Source organism: Argentina silus (genome assembly GCF_951799395.1).
Source record: "Argentina silus genome assembly, chromosome: 8".
Lineage (NCBI taxonomy): Eukaryota > Metazoa > Chordata > Actinopteri > Argentiniformes > Argentinidae > Argentina > Argentina silus.
The window spans coordinates 21,722,109-21,738,720 of record NC_139662.1 but is presented as its reverse complement, the minus strand read 5'-3'; the positions used below and the strand labels follow the sequence as shown (position 1 = coordinate 21,738,720).

The window sequence follows — 16,612 nt, the reverse complement described above, 5'->3', positions numbered from 1 at the left end:
TTTGAACCTTTCTGTCCCCACTAGTTTGGGGTGAGTTTACAGTGTCTTGCCTCTATCCCTACACAGCAGCTCTGTGTAGAACGGAGGGCTGGGGAGATGAGTGGTCTGTATGGGTATGAGGGTCGCCTAACACAGGGAGAGCCGTCTCCTCACTCTCCCTTTGCAGCAGATAATGGTGGGGGCCAGAGGAGGAGGTAATAAGAACCATATATATAAGCACACCTAATCTTGCCAGTTTTAGCATCACAAATAGATTCTCTCTCTCCCCCCCCCCCCCCCTCTCTCTCTCTCCCTCAGACACACACACACACACTCAAATGCTCCCACTCACATGTACGTACATACGCTGACACAATACAGACAGAACACTCGCTCCTGTACACTTGTACACATGTACACACACACACACACACACTGCATCTGTGGGGGCAGCCATGGGAACATTTCATGACAATATCGTGTACACTATGTGCCGAGAATTCTAAGAACAGAAATAATCCCTTTTAACAGAGGGTACCGCATGCTCCCAGAATAGCTGGCAATATAACCTTTGAAAATATAACTATTCTATCCGTAAAATAGGCCTTAATGTGCATTACAAATGTAAAGGCAATATGAGCAATGGTGAGCAACCTCGTCAAAGTATCGACATACGCAAATTTTTGTCAGTTACTATGCTGTACCGAAAGCAAATACAACCAACTTCGGTTACGTGGCGATAAAAACAAATCTTAAATCCCTTCTGCATTCTCTCGTCTAGATAAGGGGTTCCAGGGAATATTCTATTTATTTATGCTGTGACCTTGAACTCATGGCTCTATGTGGGCAGAAGTGTGAGGGACGCTCTTCAGCAACACAGCAACTGAATAATGACTGTGGGGTGTAAAGACTCAGTCACTTTTAATGTTCAGGGTCCAGGTTCTGCAGCAGACAGGGACGACACACCGAGAGCATTTTTGAAAATTTATTTATAGTAAAAATACTTTAGATACATACATTCTGTACAGAAACTGTTTTAAGGAACTTTACATAAGAGTGAACCCTTGATGAAAGTGTCAGAAGGAAAATAATGACTCCATATGAGGGAAAACAAAAACATGAGGGGGAGGAGGGGAACAACGTTAACAACATTGGCAAGACGTGACATCTGGACATCCTAAATATGCACTTTGACTGCCTCACTACAGACGTTGCAACAGAATGATGAAGCCAGCCATGGATGAGTTCTTATATCATGAATAGCTTTCTTAAGCCGCCATCCACCTGACAGAGTTAAAGGTTCAGAAAACATAAATCCAACTAACACACCTCAGGCAGTCAATGTACACAGTGTGGCTGCATCACTGACAGCTAGCAAACGGCCAATCAAGTTTTCAATTTCTGCCTCTGGTCAGATTAAATGAAAGGACCAATCAAATTCAAAAGGGTAAAATGAAGCGTAAAACAGGTATAACTGTAACTATCCAACAGCAGTCCAATGAACACAAAAAGCAAAACGTCCAATGAACGCAAAAATCCAATTCTCACTTCATTTCAAATTCAAACTTCAGATACAGCATGTGTTCCTCTCTGTAATAGGAGCATTGTTGTGTGGACAGCACAGGCTCATCAAACACGTCAAGCCAAATTAATACAGGTTTCTTTATTTATAAAAAAAAAAAGAAAAAAAAAGAAAAAAGGAAGGCATCCTTTAAGGCCTCTTTAAGTCGACACACAATTACGTCAATCATGTGCTGACAATATCCGAGTCCACAGTTTTATACTTCCATGCCCGTGTTAGGCATTTTTAAGAGCACCATGTTTGTTCCATTCCTATGACGACACAGTGAAATAGAGAGGTGATGGTCAATGATGGCACTGCTGTTTGTTGACGCCTTGGTCATTGGTTACCTTTGTATTGTGATACAGTAGGTGGTACACAGTGGAGGTGAACCCGAGGATATGGGCGGTTTGGTTCCACAGACTCAGAGGTGTGTGTGTGTGTGTGTGTGCGTGTGTGTGTGTGTGCGTTCGCTACAGTGGTGGCCTCAAGCAGCATCTCAGTCTTTCCAGGCCACATGAGAGGTGGTGGTGCAGTGAGCTTTTGTTGTCAAGCTGTACACTTTTAACTCACCAATTCAGAGAGGCAAAGTTTCCATCTTGTGTGCGCCTGGCCTATCTAAAATAGCCTAAACTGTTGCCAATCAGGATTCTATAAAATGGTGGATAGTCCATATCAAAAAGGGGAAATACTTTTGAAAGAGCTTTGTTAAAGAAATACAAAAGAATAACCTATCCATTGTGTCTATACAAACTCTTTTCTTTTTGGCACAACCAACCAACCATTAAGGCTTTTCTTTTCACTCTTGTCAAGTCCAACATGTTATATAAAACTATATTATATACATATCTCCCCCCCCCCCACCCCCCAGGAATTATATTTCTGTGTCTCCTCAGGCACTCCACTCAGACTCCCCACCAATCAGCTTCTCACAGGGGTGGGGCGGGGCCTGCAACAGAATTCCATACTGGCACTTCTGCCTCCGTCAGATATCCCACTTTGTCCTCCAGGTATCCTCCTCCTCCTCCTCCTCCTTCTTCTTCTCTCGTCCCGTCTCGTCCTTTTGTCTAACTGTAGCTTACTGTCTGTTCTCTGTTTATGAGTGTCCACCCATGGGAGCGTTCCAGGAGTGAGGACTTGTTGTCCTACTTTGGCTGTCCCTGATGATGACGGCTCCTCACTCATTCAGGGATAAGATGATGTCATCCTCAAGGTCTGAGTTGTCAGAGCTGTCTGCTGGGTTGACAGAAAGAAAGCAAATATAGGAGGTCTGGGAGTACAGGGACAGAATACTGCATAAGTCACGAGTCGGCATAAAAATGCCAAAAGGCAAGCGAAATGTCTTCTGCAACAGGCCCTCAGAGAGTCTGTTAGCGTTCCACATCAATCTCTTTCTCTTTCTCTGTGACTTGCTTTGATCCTGTCAATCTTTCTAATCTCTGGAATAACACTAGCTCAGCAAAATAACAACCATTACTCATCCAGGTGAGAGAGAGGAAATTACCTGATCAAATACAGATAAAAGAAAACAAAAAAACCTACATTCAAACTCATCTTCAACCTCACATTCTATATTTGGATGTCTATGGGAAGATGATAAAAACAACACCATTACTCACTGTTTTCTAGGGCGAGGTCCGCATCTTCCTCATTGTCATCAGAGTCATCGTCGTCATCATCCTCTTCATCACCATCCTCCTCGAGCAGGCGGGCGACCTCTTCGTCGTCGGAGGGAGAAAAGTCATCATTCCCATCCTCCTCCTCTTCGTCCTCCTCCTCATCCTCCTCCCCCGCGTTCTCTCCCAGCTCGGCGATCAGGGGGTCCGTGTCGATGTCGTCGTCAGAGTCATCTTCGTCGTCGTCGTCGTCGTCATCATCCTGATCGTCATCCTCCTGATGAGGCAGAAGTGTTCAACAACAGCCAGCATGAGGACAACACTTCACAGGCTATACCACCAAGGTATGTCCTAGAAACCCAAACCTTGTAACACAGTCATCTTGGCCCCCCCTCTTTCCAGTCATGTTTCTTGGCTCAACCAACCAATCAATATTAATAATCAATAATCAATTTTGATAAATTCACAACAACAAACATTCACGAGAGGGGCTCTCTGAGTGTGTGTAGGGGTGCAGAGGGGAGGGTTGTATCCTTTACCTGATCTTCCTCATCTTCCTCTTCCTCAGCCAGTCTCTGCCGGCCCACTTCGTAAAGTCTGCACACCGTGTCTGTGTTGATGGAGTCCTGGTTCTAGAGGTGAAACACGGCATAGGAGAGGGTGAGGAAACCTCTACACCTGCCACTTTACCACCAGTTGTGTCTCTCGGACTAATCTCCATTCCTTCCAAACTGATCTCATCTCCTTCCGTTCTGCTTTAATCTATTCCGGAACAGATGACAAAGACTTACCTCAATCACAGCCAGGTAGCAATCTTTCGTATCTGTGCAGAGGTCAAATATATTCCTCTTCACATCGATAGTGGCTGGGGGGGAGAAGAGGTGGACATGGTTTTACTGACCATCTTATTCAAATGTGGGTCACTACAGACACACAGTACAACACATTTCTACAGAACCAAAAGCATTCACGTAGGACACAAAACAAAGAACCACATGCCAAAGCAAGACGCTTCAGACGCTAGAGATTTCCCCGAGCTAGAGTATCATTTGGGACACCGCTGTCCACAGAGACGCCTCACCAATCGGTTTGTAGTCGGTGGCGTTGAACGTCCTGAAGGAAGAGCCGAAGGGCGTCTTCATCTGCATCTCCATCATGTCATCCTCATCGTCGGCCTGTAGCATCGCTGGGAAACAACACAGACAACAGAGAGTCACTCAGAAAGGAGCCAATAAAGCTGGCAGCGATCAAGCAAGGAGGGACGGGTGGACGGGCATGGACAAAGACGTAGCGGTGTCTAAGGGCCCGGGAGAGCGGTCGCATACAGCACCGGACAGATGGACAGACAGGTGGATAGTTACGGCTGTAGTTCACGTGGTTCTGGCCACCGAGAGGTTAGATGCTGGTACTGGTGTGTGGGCCGGGCCCTCAGGGCATGTAGGGCTGTGCAATCAAAACCCGATACGGCCGATTACCGCAATATTCTTTTTCACGATACTGTATCGATAATCCAGCCCTAGCATCATACACATACAGTACCAGTCAAAAGTTTGGACACACCTTCTTTATTTTATTTTTTTCTTAATTTTTTTTATTATTTTCTACATTGTAGATTAATATTGAAGACATCAAAACTATGAAGGAACACATATGGAATTATGTAGTAAACAAAAAAGTGTGAAACAAACCAGAATGTGGTTTATATTTTAGATTCTTCAAAGTAGCCACCTTTTGCTTTGATGACAGCTTTGCACACTCTTGGCAAGGAGCTGTTAACGCTAACCCTAACCTTTGACTGGTACTGTACATATACAACATATACATACTGTACAGACTACTAAAGTGGGACACAGCAGGCTGAAATTTCTGTTACATTTTTATTCGTATTATATTGCAATAGTATTGTGACCCATGTATCGTATCCTGAGGTCCCAGCCCTACAGCCTACCAGGGTTAGGTCCCAGCCCTACAGCCTACCAGGGTTAGGTCCCAGCCCTACAGCCTACCAGGGTTAGGTCCCAGCCCTACAGCCTACCAGGGTTAGGTCCCAGCCCTACAGCCTACCAGGGTTAGGGTCAATTCAGAAAGTGAACTGAAATGCACCAACCACAAAGTCTTCACTGACCGAAAACAAATATCGCTTTCCAATACTTGAATTGTAATTGTTTTCCTAACTAGAGTGGAATTGACCCTAATACTGCTAACTGCAGCTGAGCTGTACTGTTAGCTGTTGCGGGTGTGGGAGGATCCATCATGGTTCTGGCCACTGAATGGTTAGAGTGGCCCTGGTACTGGTGGAGCCCTCGTGGCACATGGCACATGGCTCTGGCTGTGAGGTTGTGTGAACCATCTGGTTCCCTCCATCGCCAGCCCAGCGCAAAGACTCCTGCCCATATGGTTCAGCGGGGCCTTGTGGCATGAAACACACACCTCTACAGGCACTGTTCACACGTCTCCATGTGTGTGCACACTCACACACACACACACCTCCATCCATAAGGACACACACACACACACACACACACACACCCCTCCATCCGCTATTAGATTCACAAACCACTTCACACTTACAACTTCTTGTTCTCTTCTTTCTCTCTCTCTCTCTCTCTCTCTCTCACTCACACACAGTCACCTGCTAAGTGCTAACTGTTTCCTGTTTCGTAAAAGGTTTGAAGGCTTTAAATGGGTCATTGGCATGCAAGCGCTTGTACTTCATTTCCCATCACGCAGTGCACCGGGCTTTACCTCCATAGATGACAGTGCCGTTGTTGTTGAAGACAATCCTGCACTGGTCCAGTGCCGGTACTGTATGCAGAAGGTGGAAGGTCCGCATGTCCCACTGACGAGCCATTGTTAAGGACCATCACATCCTCACTTTCTATAAAACACCTCAGTGTAAACATGGACTGAAACCACAGCTGAAATGAACCGCTCATAAGTCTATCTTTTCTATCAATCAATCCCCTGCCCACCCTTAACAATTATTAGAAGAAGAAGAAGAAGAAGAAGAACAAGAAGAAGAACAAGAACAACAACAACAAGAAACCCAAAAACATAAGAAAATATTATTTAGCCACTGTTTGAGACTGCACTCCACATACATCCTGCTTTCAGAAGAACATCAAAGAGCACACAGCGTCTCGGTGAAGGATACGATCTCTGTGTTAACTATGACCTCCATGCCGTTGGGGTGGAACACTCCGCTGATGTTCATGTTGAACTTGTCAAACTTGTGGATGGCCTGAGCCGAACGCACGTCCCACAACACCCCGTCGTTCAGCACCAGGTCGTCCGTGGGGTTAAAGGTCGCGCAGTTGCGCTTGTAATTGTTGGCCAGGTCCGGGTTGTTCAGGGTCAGGGTCTTCTGCCCCGTCTGGATGTCGTATATCTGAAAAAGAAATGATGACCAGAGATTTAACGATTTTCTGATATTTCTATCTGGAATAACTACCCGGTCTGTTTCATACCTAGAGTGGTCGTTGGTAAAGTTGGGAACGACTATTGGGGTTTAAACCCACCTGAGGGGGGCGTTCAGCGACGTAGCACACTAAAGCGCATATCATATCATCGCAAGGTCCCTGGTTCGATTCCGGCCATCGACATATCCTGCATGTCATCCCTCCTCTCTCTCTCTCACCCATCCTTCCTGTCAATCTCTACAATCTCTATCCCAATGAAGCAGAAATGCCCTAAAACATATATATATATATTTTTTTTAAAACACCTGACCAGCTTGCTGGTTCTCACGCTTGCATAGAATAGTATCAAAACAAACTTACGTGAGCTATGTGTTCCTTTGTGCCAATGACTCTGTCTTGTGACAGTTTACTGAACTCCACGTAATGGTCATCCAAAAAGGAATGTCTGGGAAAGAAAAAGAAAACCTTTATAGATACACACACACACACACAAAAATCCCTGGCAAACTTTAAAACCATTATTTAAACTGTGTGACTTGGCGGTTTCATAATTCTTGTCCAATGTCGCTCTGATTTAATTATAAGAGCCCCGACGTTGCTATGGTTAAGCTGTGGGGAGAATGAAGCCTGCTGTCTGTGTGCCATGAAGTGGTGATCTGAGCCCTCAGGCAGTTAGTGTGCATAATTAAACAGCACGTCCCCTTACGGCAGCTCCCTATTCTGATAGCACTGAGCAGCTGTATGACTGAGCAGACCACAGACATAGAACAAACAGAACACCTCATAGAAACAGAAATGAGGAGAGTGGTATTCTGGGGGGCAATAAACTCTATGCTGGCCAGATAGCAACCTTGGTGGGGTAATCTTTTGTGTACTCAAAACTATACTGTTCTGCGTCATTGGTAGGAGAAGGCGGGGAGGTTGTGTTCTTCTGTGTGTGTGTGGGTGTGGGTCTGTGTGTGTGTGTGTGGGTCTGTGTGTGTGGGTGTGTGTGGGTCTGTGTGTGTGGGTGTGTGTGTGTGTGTGTGTGTGGGTCTGTGTGTGTGGGTCTGTGTGTGTGGGTGTGTGTGTGTGGGTGTGTGTGGGTCTGTGTGTGTGGGTCTGTGTGTGTGGGTGTGTGTGTGTGTGGGTGTGTGTGGGTCTGTGTGTGTGGGTCTGTGTGTGTGGGTCTGTGTGTGTGGGTCTGTGTGTGTGGGTCTGTGTGTGTGGGTCTGTGTGTGTGGGTCTGTGTGTGTGGGTGTCAGGGTGTGTCTGCCGTGCTTCTACGTCACTTACTTCATGATGAACACTGACTTCATGCCCCAGAGTGCAGACAGGGGGTAACTCCACGATGCCGACGTCAGCAACAGAGAACCGTCCTGATGAGACAAGACAAGAAGAATGAGGAAAAACATGCGGACTTGGACAACCTTTTCCTCTCGCATTACGCAACGCCAATGGTAATCTGTAGGGAAAGTTGGGTGTGGGCCCTCCAGCGTACAACTGAGATTGTGTCATTGGAAAAATGCGAAAAACGCTGAAATCAGACGTACAGTACCAGTCAAAAGTTTGGACACACTTCTCATTCAATGTTTTATATATATATATATATATATATATATATGCCGTCAAAAGACGTTCAGATGGGTGGAAATGTATCAGACTCGGTATTGAGCCCCACTGACCCGCGAGGGCTCCAGGTGTGTGATGGCAGAGCTGTGGCAGCTGTAGCTGGCCTCCTCCTGCCCCGTGAACACGTTGTAGAGCTTGAGCTGCCCCGTACACGTCCCCAGCATCAGGAAGCGCTCGCGGGCAGAGAAGGCACAACACATGAACCCGCTCTCGTCCTCGTCCGCCTCACGGAAAACAGAGATGGGCCGGAACCTGAAGAGAGGACACAGAAGTATAAAAATGTAGAATAAAACAATCTTCCACCCCCGTAAGGGAGGACAACAAAAAACAGTTACCTGTTGCCGGTAAAACAGTGAGGTACCCTCGACCAATGTCAAGACCCTGATGGAGCTGGATCCTCACCTGCTGAAGATGAGGTGTCTGTCGAAGCACCCTCCGTCCACACCTCCGTATTTGGGGTAGACGACCCTGCGCGTGTGGCGGGAGGTGAAGTTGGTGGGGGCCTGGCGCCTCTGCTTGGGCTCGGGGCACTGGTGGGGGGTGAAGAGGGAGAAGGGGGGGCAGGTGGTGACGGGGTTCTTGCAGCGCGCGTGCTGCTCCCTCAGGTACTCTGTGATGATGCTGTCCAGGGCGGGGGGGGAGGGCAGGTGCCGGTCCAGCTGCTTCTTCATGGCGGGACTCTGGCTGAAAGCCCCGTGGTCCGACTTTTGCCGCAGCACCCGCGTCTTCTTACAGCTCACGGTGCCGCACGGTGACGGCCGCTCCCGGGTGAAGAGGATCCGGCCTATTAGGGGAGAGCCGTTGCTTTGGTAAGGGGCCGAGGCGGGCGGGAACGTGAGGGGCGCCGCGAGGAGCTGCGAAGTCGAGGGGCGGGAAAAGGAGTGAACCAACGACGGCGTGAAAGAGAGAGAGCCGTGGCTTCCCAGGCGCCCCGCGACCCCGTTGGCCAGCCGGGGGGTGCGGGGGAGGACAGTGGCGGGAGACACGGGGGGAGGAGGGACGGCGACCGGGGGGAAGGCGGAGGTCGAGGGGTGGGTGATGAGCGCCATCGGGAGGTCCGCCTCCTTGGTCAGAGTTGTGGCCGTGTCATGCAACCCTTTGGCCACTAGGTGGTTCCGGATCAACAGCAGGAGCTCCTTCTCCGGGAAAGAGATCCTGGACTGGGCCACCACGTTAGCCCTCTGTAACCAGGCAAGAGACACGTCCGTCCCGATCAGGAGGGGTTTGCCAGAGACCCTCTCGATGAGCTCGGCAGCGAACTTGCAGAACTTGACGTGCTCGCTGCGTTTGTCCTGGAGCACGGGCTCCTTCATGAGCTGCTGAATGTGACTGCTGCTGAACAGAGGCAGCTTGCTGATGATCTGTTTGACAGAGCTGGAGCGGGAGAGACCCACCAGGGCCTTGCAGGCCAGAGCACGGATCTGATCCGCATCTGTGATGGGCATCTTCACTGTCAGCAGAGACAGCAGCACCTAGAGACAGACACAAACATCCGGGATGTCATCAGCAAGAAAATACACTACCAGTTTACCGGGAGGAGGAGGAGGAGGAGGAGGAGGAGGGGGGTGTTGAATGAAATGGTACGAAGCAGTCAAAACTAACATACTCCGCAAAAAAAAAATAAACTGTCAAAACAGCTGAAGAATGAATATCAGTGAAGAACATAAACAACCGGTCCGACATTTATCCCAGCTGGCCCCCACCTTGATGCCGTTGTTGGACTGGACCACGTTCCACATCTTGGCGAGCACGCTCTCGCTGGTCTTGGTCTGCTGGGGGAGGCGGCGTCGAGGCGTGCCCGAGATGAACTTGCCAATGCTGGACATGCGCTTGTCCGGAGCGCACACGCAGTTGATGACCACCTGCAGGGCCGACTTCTGGATCTCAGCGTCGTTCACAAACACTTCCCCCTCGGCCACCAGCAGGACTATACTCATGCCTGAGGGACCGGGAGAAAGCCCTGCCGTTTAGAATTGTAACCTTGAGTAGAGACAGTGGTGTTGGATGTTTGCGAGAACATTGTGCGTGTGCGTGTGTGTATGTGTTTACTCTGTGTGTGTGTGTGTGTGTGTGTGTGTGTATGTTTACTGTGTGTGTATGTGTTTACTCTGTGTGTGTGTGTATGTTTACTGTGTGTGTATGTGTTTACTCTGTGTGTGTGTGTGTGTGTGTGTGTGTGTGTGTGTGTTTACTCTGTGTGTGTGTGTGTGTGTGTGTGTGTGTGTGTGTGTGTGTGTGTGTGTGTGTGTGAGAGAGTGTAGATACCTGAGGTAGAGAGGGCAGGCAGCCTTAGTGTACGTACCCACTGTGGAGACAGAAGAGCCCCCCTCGTCCAGCACAGACACAGCTTCAGCCATCAGCAGCTGGGTCTTAGGCACCACTGTCAGGATGCTCAGGATGTCCAGGGCGTAACGCACTGTGTCACTCCTAAAAAATAAAAATTTAAAAAAATAAATAAATACAAGAAAAAAAGAGCATGTGTTAAAGATCATTAAAGCATAATTTTATATTTCTTTCAAGACATATTTTACTGTAGCATTTCACTTCTTTATCATCAAAGGCTTGGCACCAGCATTAACGAAGGCTCTCGCCGAATGAGTACGTTAATTTCACAAGGCGTGTGATAAAAACACAACCGAGGTCTCTGTCCTCACCTGCCGTAGTATGTCCTCCAGTCGCAGGCGATGGAGATGAGCTGCAGGAGGAGCTGGACACAGGAGAGCTTGTGGAAGACTTCTGCCGGCTCCCAGTACAGCCTCACTGGGCCGTACTCGATCAGAAACTCCATCATCTCCACCACCTGCTCATGGGTGTAGCTGCAGGCCTAAGGGGAAACAACAGGATCACTACAGGAAAAAAACATCACTTCATCATATGAACCACATATTAAGAAAGCATAAAGTTTTGCAGTGGATTGTTATTCCTATTCTCACATTAGATGACCTGTTCCTCTTACCTTATAGTAAGGTTGTGGGTGAATGGGAGCGCCCCCTTCAGTCCTCTGTAGGGACTGCTTGACCTGCTCCACCTTGATGGCCAGGTGAGCCTCGAAGTACCTGCGCAGGGCCATGCAGGTGTGCTTGGCCGTCTGCCTGCTGGAGAAGATCTCGTCGTCGCTCAGGAGCGCCCCCTGGTCCTCAGGGTTCAGGATCTCTAACGTGCTGATCTGGAATCAATGAGATCACGGTAGTTCACAAACATGCAAACAAACAAACAAACAAACAAACAATGTTTTATTCGCCATGCAATCAATTTGAATCAATTGTAGGGAGAACAGAGCTCAGAGCTCTGGGCACAGGGTCAGCCATCTTCGGCACCCCTGGAGCAGTTAGGGCCTTGCTCAAGGGCACAACGGCAGTGGTAGGCACCTTAGATATGATGCCAGCAACCCTCCAGTCACCAGCTCACATCCGACTCCCTCCTGGGGTGGGAATCGAACCAGTGACCTAGCTACCGACCTACCGGTTGCTGGCCGGCCTCTGTAACCTCTAGGCTACCTGCCGCCCCCCAGATCTAACAAACCTAACTTCGGCACCGTAAAGCCGTACTGATCGGGTTCCTACCAGGTTGACGAGGCGTCGCAGGCCGTCCTGCCTGTCGAAGAGCTCGAGCACGACGCGGAAGGAGAAGGAGATGGAGAAGAACATGGTGGAGTGGCAGCAGCCCGAGGCGTGGGAACACTCCAGCAGCCACAAGGTGTAGCTGACCACGTCAGACAGGATGGTGTAGGGCAGCATACACACCTGGGGGGCAACACAGAGGGACATGTAAACGTGTCAACACACAGGAACAGGGACAGACTAGGACAGAGAAATGTGTCAGGTAGTGGCTGTGTCGTACATACCCTCTCCATGGCGTCCTGGTTGTAGGCCAAGTAGTAGAGGCACAGAGACACGCCTGTGGCGGCCATGGAAGGACGCGGGATCTCCAGAAGCTTCTGAACGCCCCCGTGAGCCACAAACTCTGCGGCAAACTTCTTATGCAGGAGCAGAGAGGCCAGGTACTACAGAAACACAGAGAGAGAGAGATGGAGTGAAAACCAGAAGGACAAGCCTGGGAGAATGGCCCTGTTTCATCTGAAGATAAATAGCTTATTTCACAACAAGGGAGACGGGGTAATCTGCAGGTGGGATACCTTGAGTGCCTCGAAAGTGAGCTGGACATCGTTTGTCTGCTTCAGGTCCATGTAATGCATGAGCAGCTCACGAGCCCCCATCTGCATGAACACAGCCAGGAGCTGCAGAAGGAGGGAAGGGGCACATGTTTCATACACTGCAAGATGCTTTGGAAGCACGTACATCATGTGTTCACATCACATGACATGGGGAGACCCGACATTTTCCATGTCGCATACATCCCCTCATAACTAGTGAGACTGACACCTGCTGGCAGGTTTATGAAGAGCTGAAAACAATCAGCATCAATTGCAACAACACTCAAATGCACACAAAAACCATGTGTGATTAAAAAGAATATACATATATATATCTTCAAATGAGGACTTGCAGCAAAACAAGACCATCAACAGAGTCACTGTCACACGCCACAGACATACGTGCTGCCTGTGTGATGTCATATGCTCTCACCTCCTGGTATTCCCCGAGCGGGGTGAGGTACTGCAGAATGAGCCTCTGCTCGATCTCCGGGGTCAGAGGGTAAAGGTGATAGTTGTTCCCAATCACCCAGGGACTCATCTCTGACCAGCTGCTGTTGGACAGCTCACTGAAGTTCCTCTCCGGGTCAGGCAGGGAGAAATTCAGCTTCTGTTTGGCCTTACGCCCGTTCTCCCTCTCCGCCTTCCTCTTCAGGCTGCCGCTGTTGCCCTCCGCCCTCCCGTCGGCACCGTCTCGGTGCGAGAGCTGCCCCGGGGCAGACGCCGGCTTCATCATGCCCTTGACTAAGGAGTTGGCGCGGCTGCTGGTCTTGAGGCAGGAGTTGAGGTGGAACGACAGCTCGTTCTCAGACTCCAGCGCGGAGAACAGGTTTTCGCCTCTGTTCTCCTCTCCTGGCCCCATCTCGTCCCTCTCGGTGCCGTTTTTGCCCGGGGGGAAGGAGGCGTCCTCAAAGCCCCCGTCAACGGTCTCCTCATCCAGAGGAAGCAGAGGCTCACTCAGCATCTTCCTGGGACTGGGCCTCTTGAACTCCTTCCTGCTCTCCGCCTCCTTGTCCTGCAGCTCACGCAGCCGCTGCAGCATCAGAGGCACCTGGAGAGAGAGAGACGTACCAGCAGTTAAACCACTGACGGGTAACAAAATGGCACAGACCAGTGGTGATACAGTGTTATTGCTACTGATCCCATATTTTCCATTTTTTTTTATGTGCACACTTTGTTGCTATTTGCAAGCCTTGTGCAACAACAAGTCCTTTAAAAATTACCAACATTGAAGACATTGCATCCAATGAGTGAGATTTGAATGAGCGGTATTCTGACTGACCAGGACAGAGTTCTCCTCCCGGTAGTTGGCAGCAATGTCCTGGTTCTCCATGGCTCCAGCTAAGAGGCCTGTGGCGTAGATCCTCAGGGGTTGCTCAGCCTCCTTGGCCCATTTAAACAGCCTCTCCACAATGCCCTCCTGTGACATACACACACGCATGAAATATCCCAAAAGATGGTTGACTGTCTAGACATGTGGTCCTCTGTGGCTCAGTTGGTAGAGCACGGCGCTAACAACGCTTTGGTTGTGGGTTTGATTCCCGCTGGGACCATATATACTGAAATGTATGCACTCACTGCAATGCTGCTTTGGATAAAAGCGTCAGCTAAATGGTACAATTATATATATATATTACGTCACATTTAGAGGAGGTTGAATTGACAGGGTTGTTTCTACAGTCTTCGTCCTCTATTTAGGATGTAGCCTACCTTCTTCTTTTCTACAGTCTTCGTCCTCTAAGATGTAGCCTACCTTCTCTTGAAAGACCACAGCGGTCTCCAGCCCAGGTATGATGTTCTGGAGCAGACGACAGGCTGCTGTGTTGAGGGGGAGCTCTCTGCTGGTCATCACATGGCTGTTCACCAGCTAGGAAGACAGAGGTTTACACAGCAAATCAAATGCGGCCCTCAGTCCAAGATGGTGTACACTCACAAGATGGAGTGCTGACACTTCTGAAATGCTGACATAACCATGACAATTCAACTCGCTATCAGTTTTTACCGCATTCATGAAGTCATCATTCTTGAACAGGATCTTGAGCAGGTGTCCTAAAACGCATTCCGGATCAGCTCTCCCTAACGAGCAAGAGACAAAAGTTAAGCACCTACCACATTTCAAAACCATCAAAGCTAGTACAGCCATTACAAATGCCTTGCGAAATCATCCTTACCAGGATGCCTGTCATCAAAAGGATCAGGATCAGCTTTGTGATATTCCTCAGTTTCTCTCTCCACAAGCTCTGAGATTCTGAAAATGAAAGAAAACATGATAAAAACATCCAAACATTAAGCTACCTCTTCTGTGCCTGAATTACTATACTCCCGCGTTCAGATAAATAACAAACCTGTTTCCCATCAACTCTACTTCCTTCTACATGAAGGGAGAGTATTGTACTATTGGGAAAGTGGATTGCTTTCACCTAAGGCTTACCCTATCACTGTTATTTCACAAACACACAAAAAAATCTGACACAGACAGACACACACTCACTTTGTGATGATGTTGACCAGGTCCTGAGTGCTACCTTGCTGCTCCCTCTCCCACTGCTCCAACAGAGCAGTCAGCTCTGCCTTGGAGTCCACACTGGCAGATGCCGATGCCATGGTCTGGCCTGACAGAAAGAAAAACGGTAATATTGAGAGATTCTTGTTTTACAACATATAAATGAATTAGTAAATACTACTCACAACAACCTACACTGGTGTACATAAGTGAAGGAACGATATAATTTAACAGTTAAAAGTAACAGTGTAATAGTCAACAATGACAATATTATGGCTCGTCATAAACAATTATTGTCTGACACTTTCTAACTGATTTACTCCTTAAATAGACAAATAAAACCACACCTTCCTCTTCTGCAGTTGCAAGTTAGTCTCAAAGGGACCTTTGAGAATAAAGCCATCCTACAGAACAGCTGCAGGCAGTGCTCCCTGAGGACTCCCAACAGCCAACAGGTGATTCGGTCTTTACCATGCGTGCGGTTCTGGAAACGGTCCAGTGATTTGCAGCATCGGCTTTTCATTTTGCTTGAACAATATTGTGGCTCCGATGCGTTTCAGACGCTTGACAGCTTGGGCCAGTTTTCATCACCACTTGCGCGCTAACGTTACCAGCTTTTACATCGTTGTGCATTCATGCGACTGGAAATACGCATGCATCTGGCTTGCAAATTCGCTTCCTCTGTGTGGCGATTTGCTGACACTACCGCTACGTTAGCGAGCTAACCTGCTAGTTAGAAAGCTACTGTAGTGTGCCTGACACCACCGCAGATGTGGCTAGTATTCAGTGTTTATATTTGTCTGGCTATAAGCCAGTTAAGTTGGCTACGGAAATGCAATGGCTGGTTCGTTCGCTAGCAAACTCGCACAACGCTGGACAACTTAGCTTGGACTAACTAGCTTATTCCATGACTTAGTGTTTGAGCTGTGACTGACCCGCACCAACAAGCTGGGAGCTATACTCGTCTGTCTCCGACACCACGCACCAATACTGCTGGCTTGGCTAGCTCTGGTTGGCTACGTACGATATACATAGCAAGCTAGGCTAACACTTACCTTGTTATTCAGCTCTATTTTCCTTCTCCTGCCTTCCACAAAAATATACTGTAAAAATCCCAACACACACTAGCTATCTAGATGTGTATTGCTGAAAACAATACAAACTATGGCTTCTCTGCCAGCTTGTTATCACTCGTTTTTTTGCTCAGCCTTGTGTTTAGGGTTTATTATGGCGAACACGTTCTTCGCGTCAGAAGTTCAGCGACTGTTGTCGATTTTTAATGACGCAGTTGCGAAGCGTGAGTGAAAGGACTCTCCTTTTGTTTTGATGTGGATTTTGTCATAATACACTGATCAAGTCACTTAAACTTCAGGGAAATCAATCTGCCCATTTAGGAAGCACAAGTGATTGTGAATCAATTTCACCTGCTTTGGTGCAAATGAAAGTGACAACAGGTGCACTGGAGAGGCAAAAGCAAGACAACCCCCAAAAAGGTAATGGTTTTGCATGTGGTGGCCACAGACAATTGCTCTCTCCTTATCCTTCCTGACTGATTCTTCTCTAGTTTTGTGTTCTGCTAGTGTCCTTGTCACTACTGGTAGCATGAGGCGGTACCTGCAGCCCACTCAGGTTGCACAGGTAGTCCAGCTCCTCCAGGATGGCACATCCATACGTGCGGTCGCAAGAAGGTTTGCTGTGTCTCCCAGCACAGTCTCAAGAGCATGGAGGAGATACCAGGAGACCGGCTGTTACACGAGGAGAGCTGGACAG

The 16,612-nt window shown here is 48.5% G+C and overlaps 1 protein-coding gene across 2 annotated transcripts; it reads right to left on the bottom strand.

The window, feature by feature from the left end:
- Positions 1–951: 951 nt before the first annotated feature.
- Positions 952–16,036, bottom strand: dcaf1 (ddb1 and cul4 associated factor 1). 2 transcript variants are annotated; one of them, XM_083674471.1, is made up of 25 exons: positions 15,898–16,036; positions 14,831–14,951; positions 14,511–14,587; positions 14,342–14,415; positions 14,093–14,206; positions 13,622–13,759; positions 12,773–13,390; positions 12,322–12,423; positions 12,031–12,189; positions 11,750–11,929; positions 11,143–11,352; positions 10,841–11,010; positions 10,489–10,613; positions 9,890–10,125; positions 8,589–9,658; positions 8,240–8,438; positions 7,851–7,933; positions 6,936–7,020; positions 6,311–6,544; positions 5,902–5,995; positions 4,238–4,342; positions 3,948–4,021; positions 3,696–3,788; positions 3,160–3,433; positions 952–2,776 (listed from the first exon to the last, which is right to left on the bottom strand). In XM_083674471.1, exons 2-25 carry the CDS (start codon positions 14,941–14,943, stop codon positions 2,718–2,720), a joined length of 4,686 nt encoding a protein of 1,561 aa, XP_083530597.1. In that variant the 5' UTR covers positions 14,944–14,951; positions 15,898–16,036; the 3' UTR covers positions 952–2,717. The 2 variants fall into 2 exon arrangements, with proteins under 2 accessions (XP_083530597.1, XP_083530598.1); XM_083674472.1 differs by having other exon boundaries at positions 952–2,773.
- Positions 16,037–16,612: the final 576 nt, after the last annotated feature.

Coding starts and splice junctions, on each gene's coding strand:
- dcaf1 (XM_083674471.1), bottom strand. CDS start 14,943: ATGGCATCGGCATCTGCCAGTGTGGACTCCAAGGCAGAGCTGACTGCT. Junction 11,353..11,749: donor TGCGACGCCTCGTCAACCTG/GTAGGAACCCGA, acceptor CATTGATTCCAG/ATCAGCACGTTAGAGATCCT. Junction 4,343..5,901: donor CGGCACTGTCATCTATGGAG/GTAAAGCCCGGT, acceptor GTTGTTTCCCAG/CGATGCTACAGGCCGACGAT.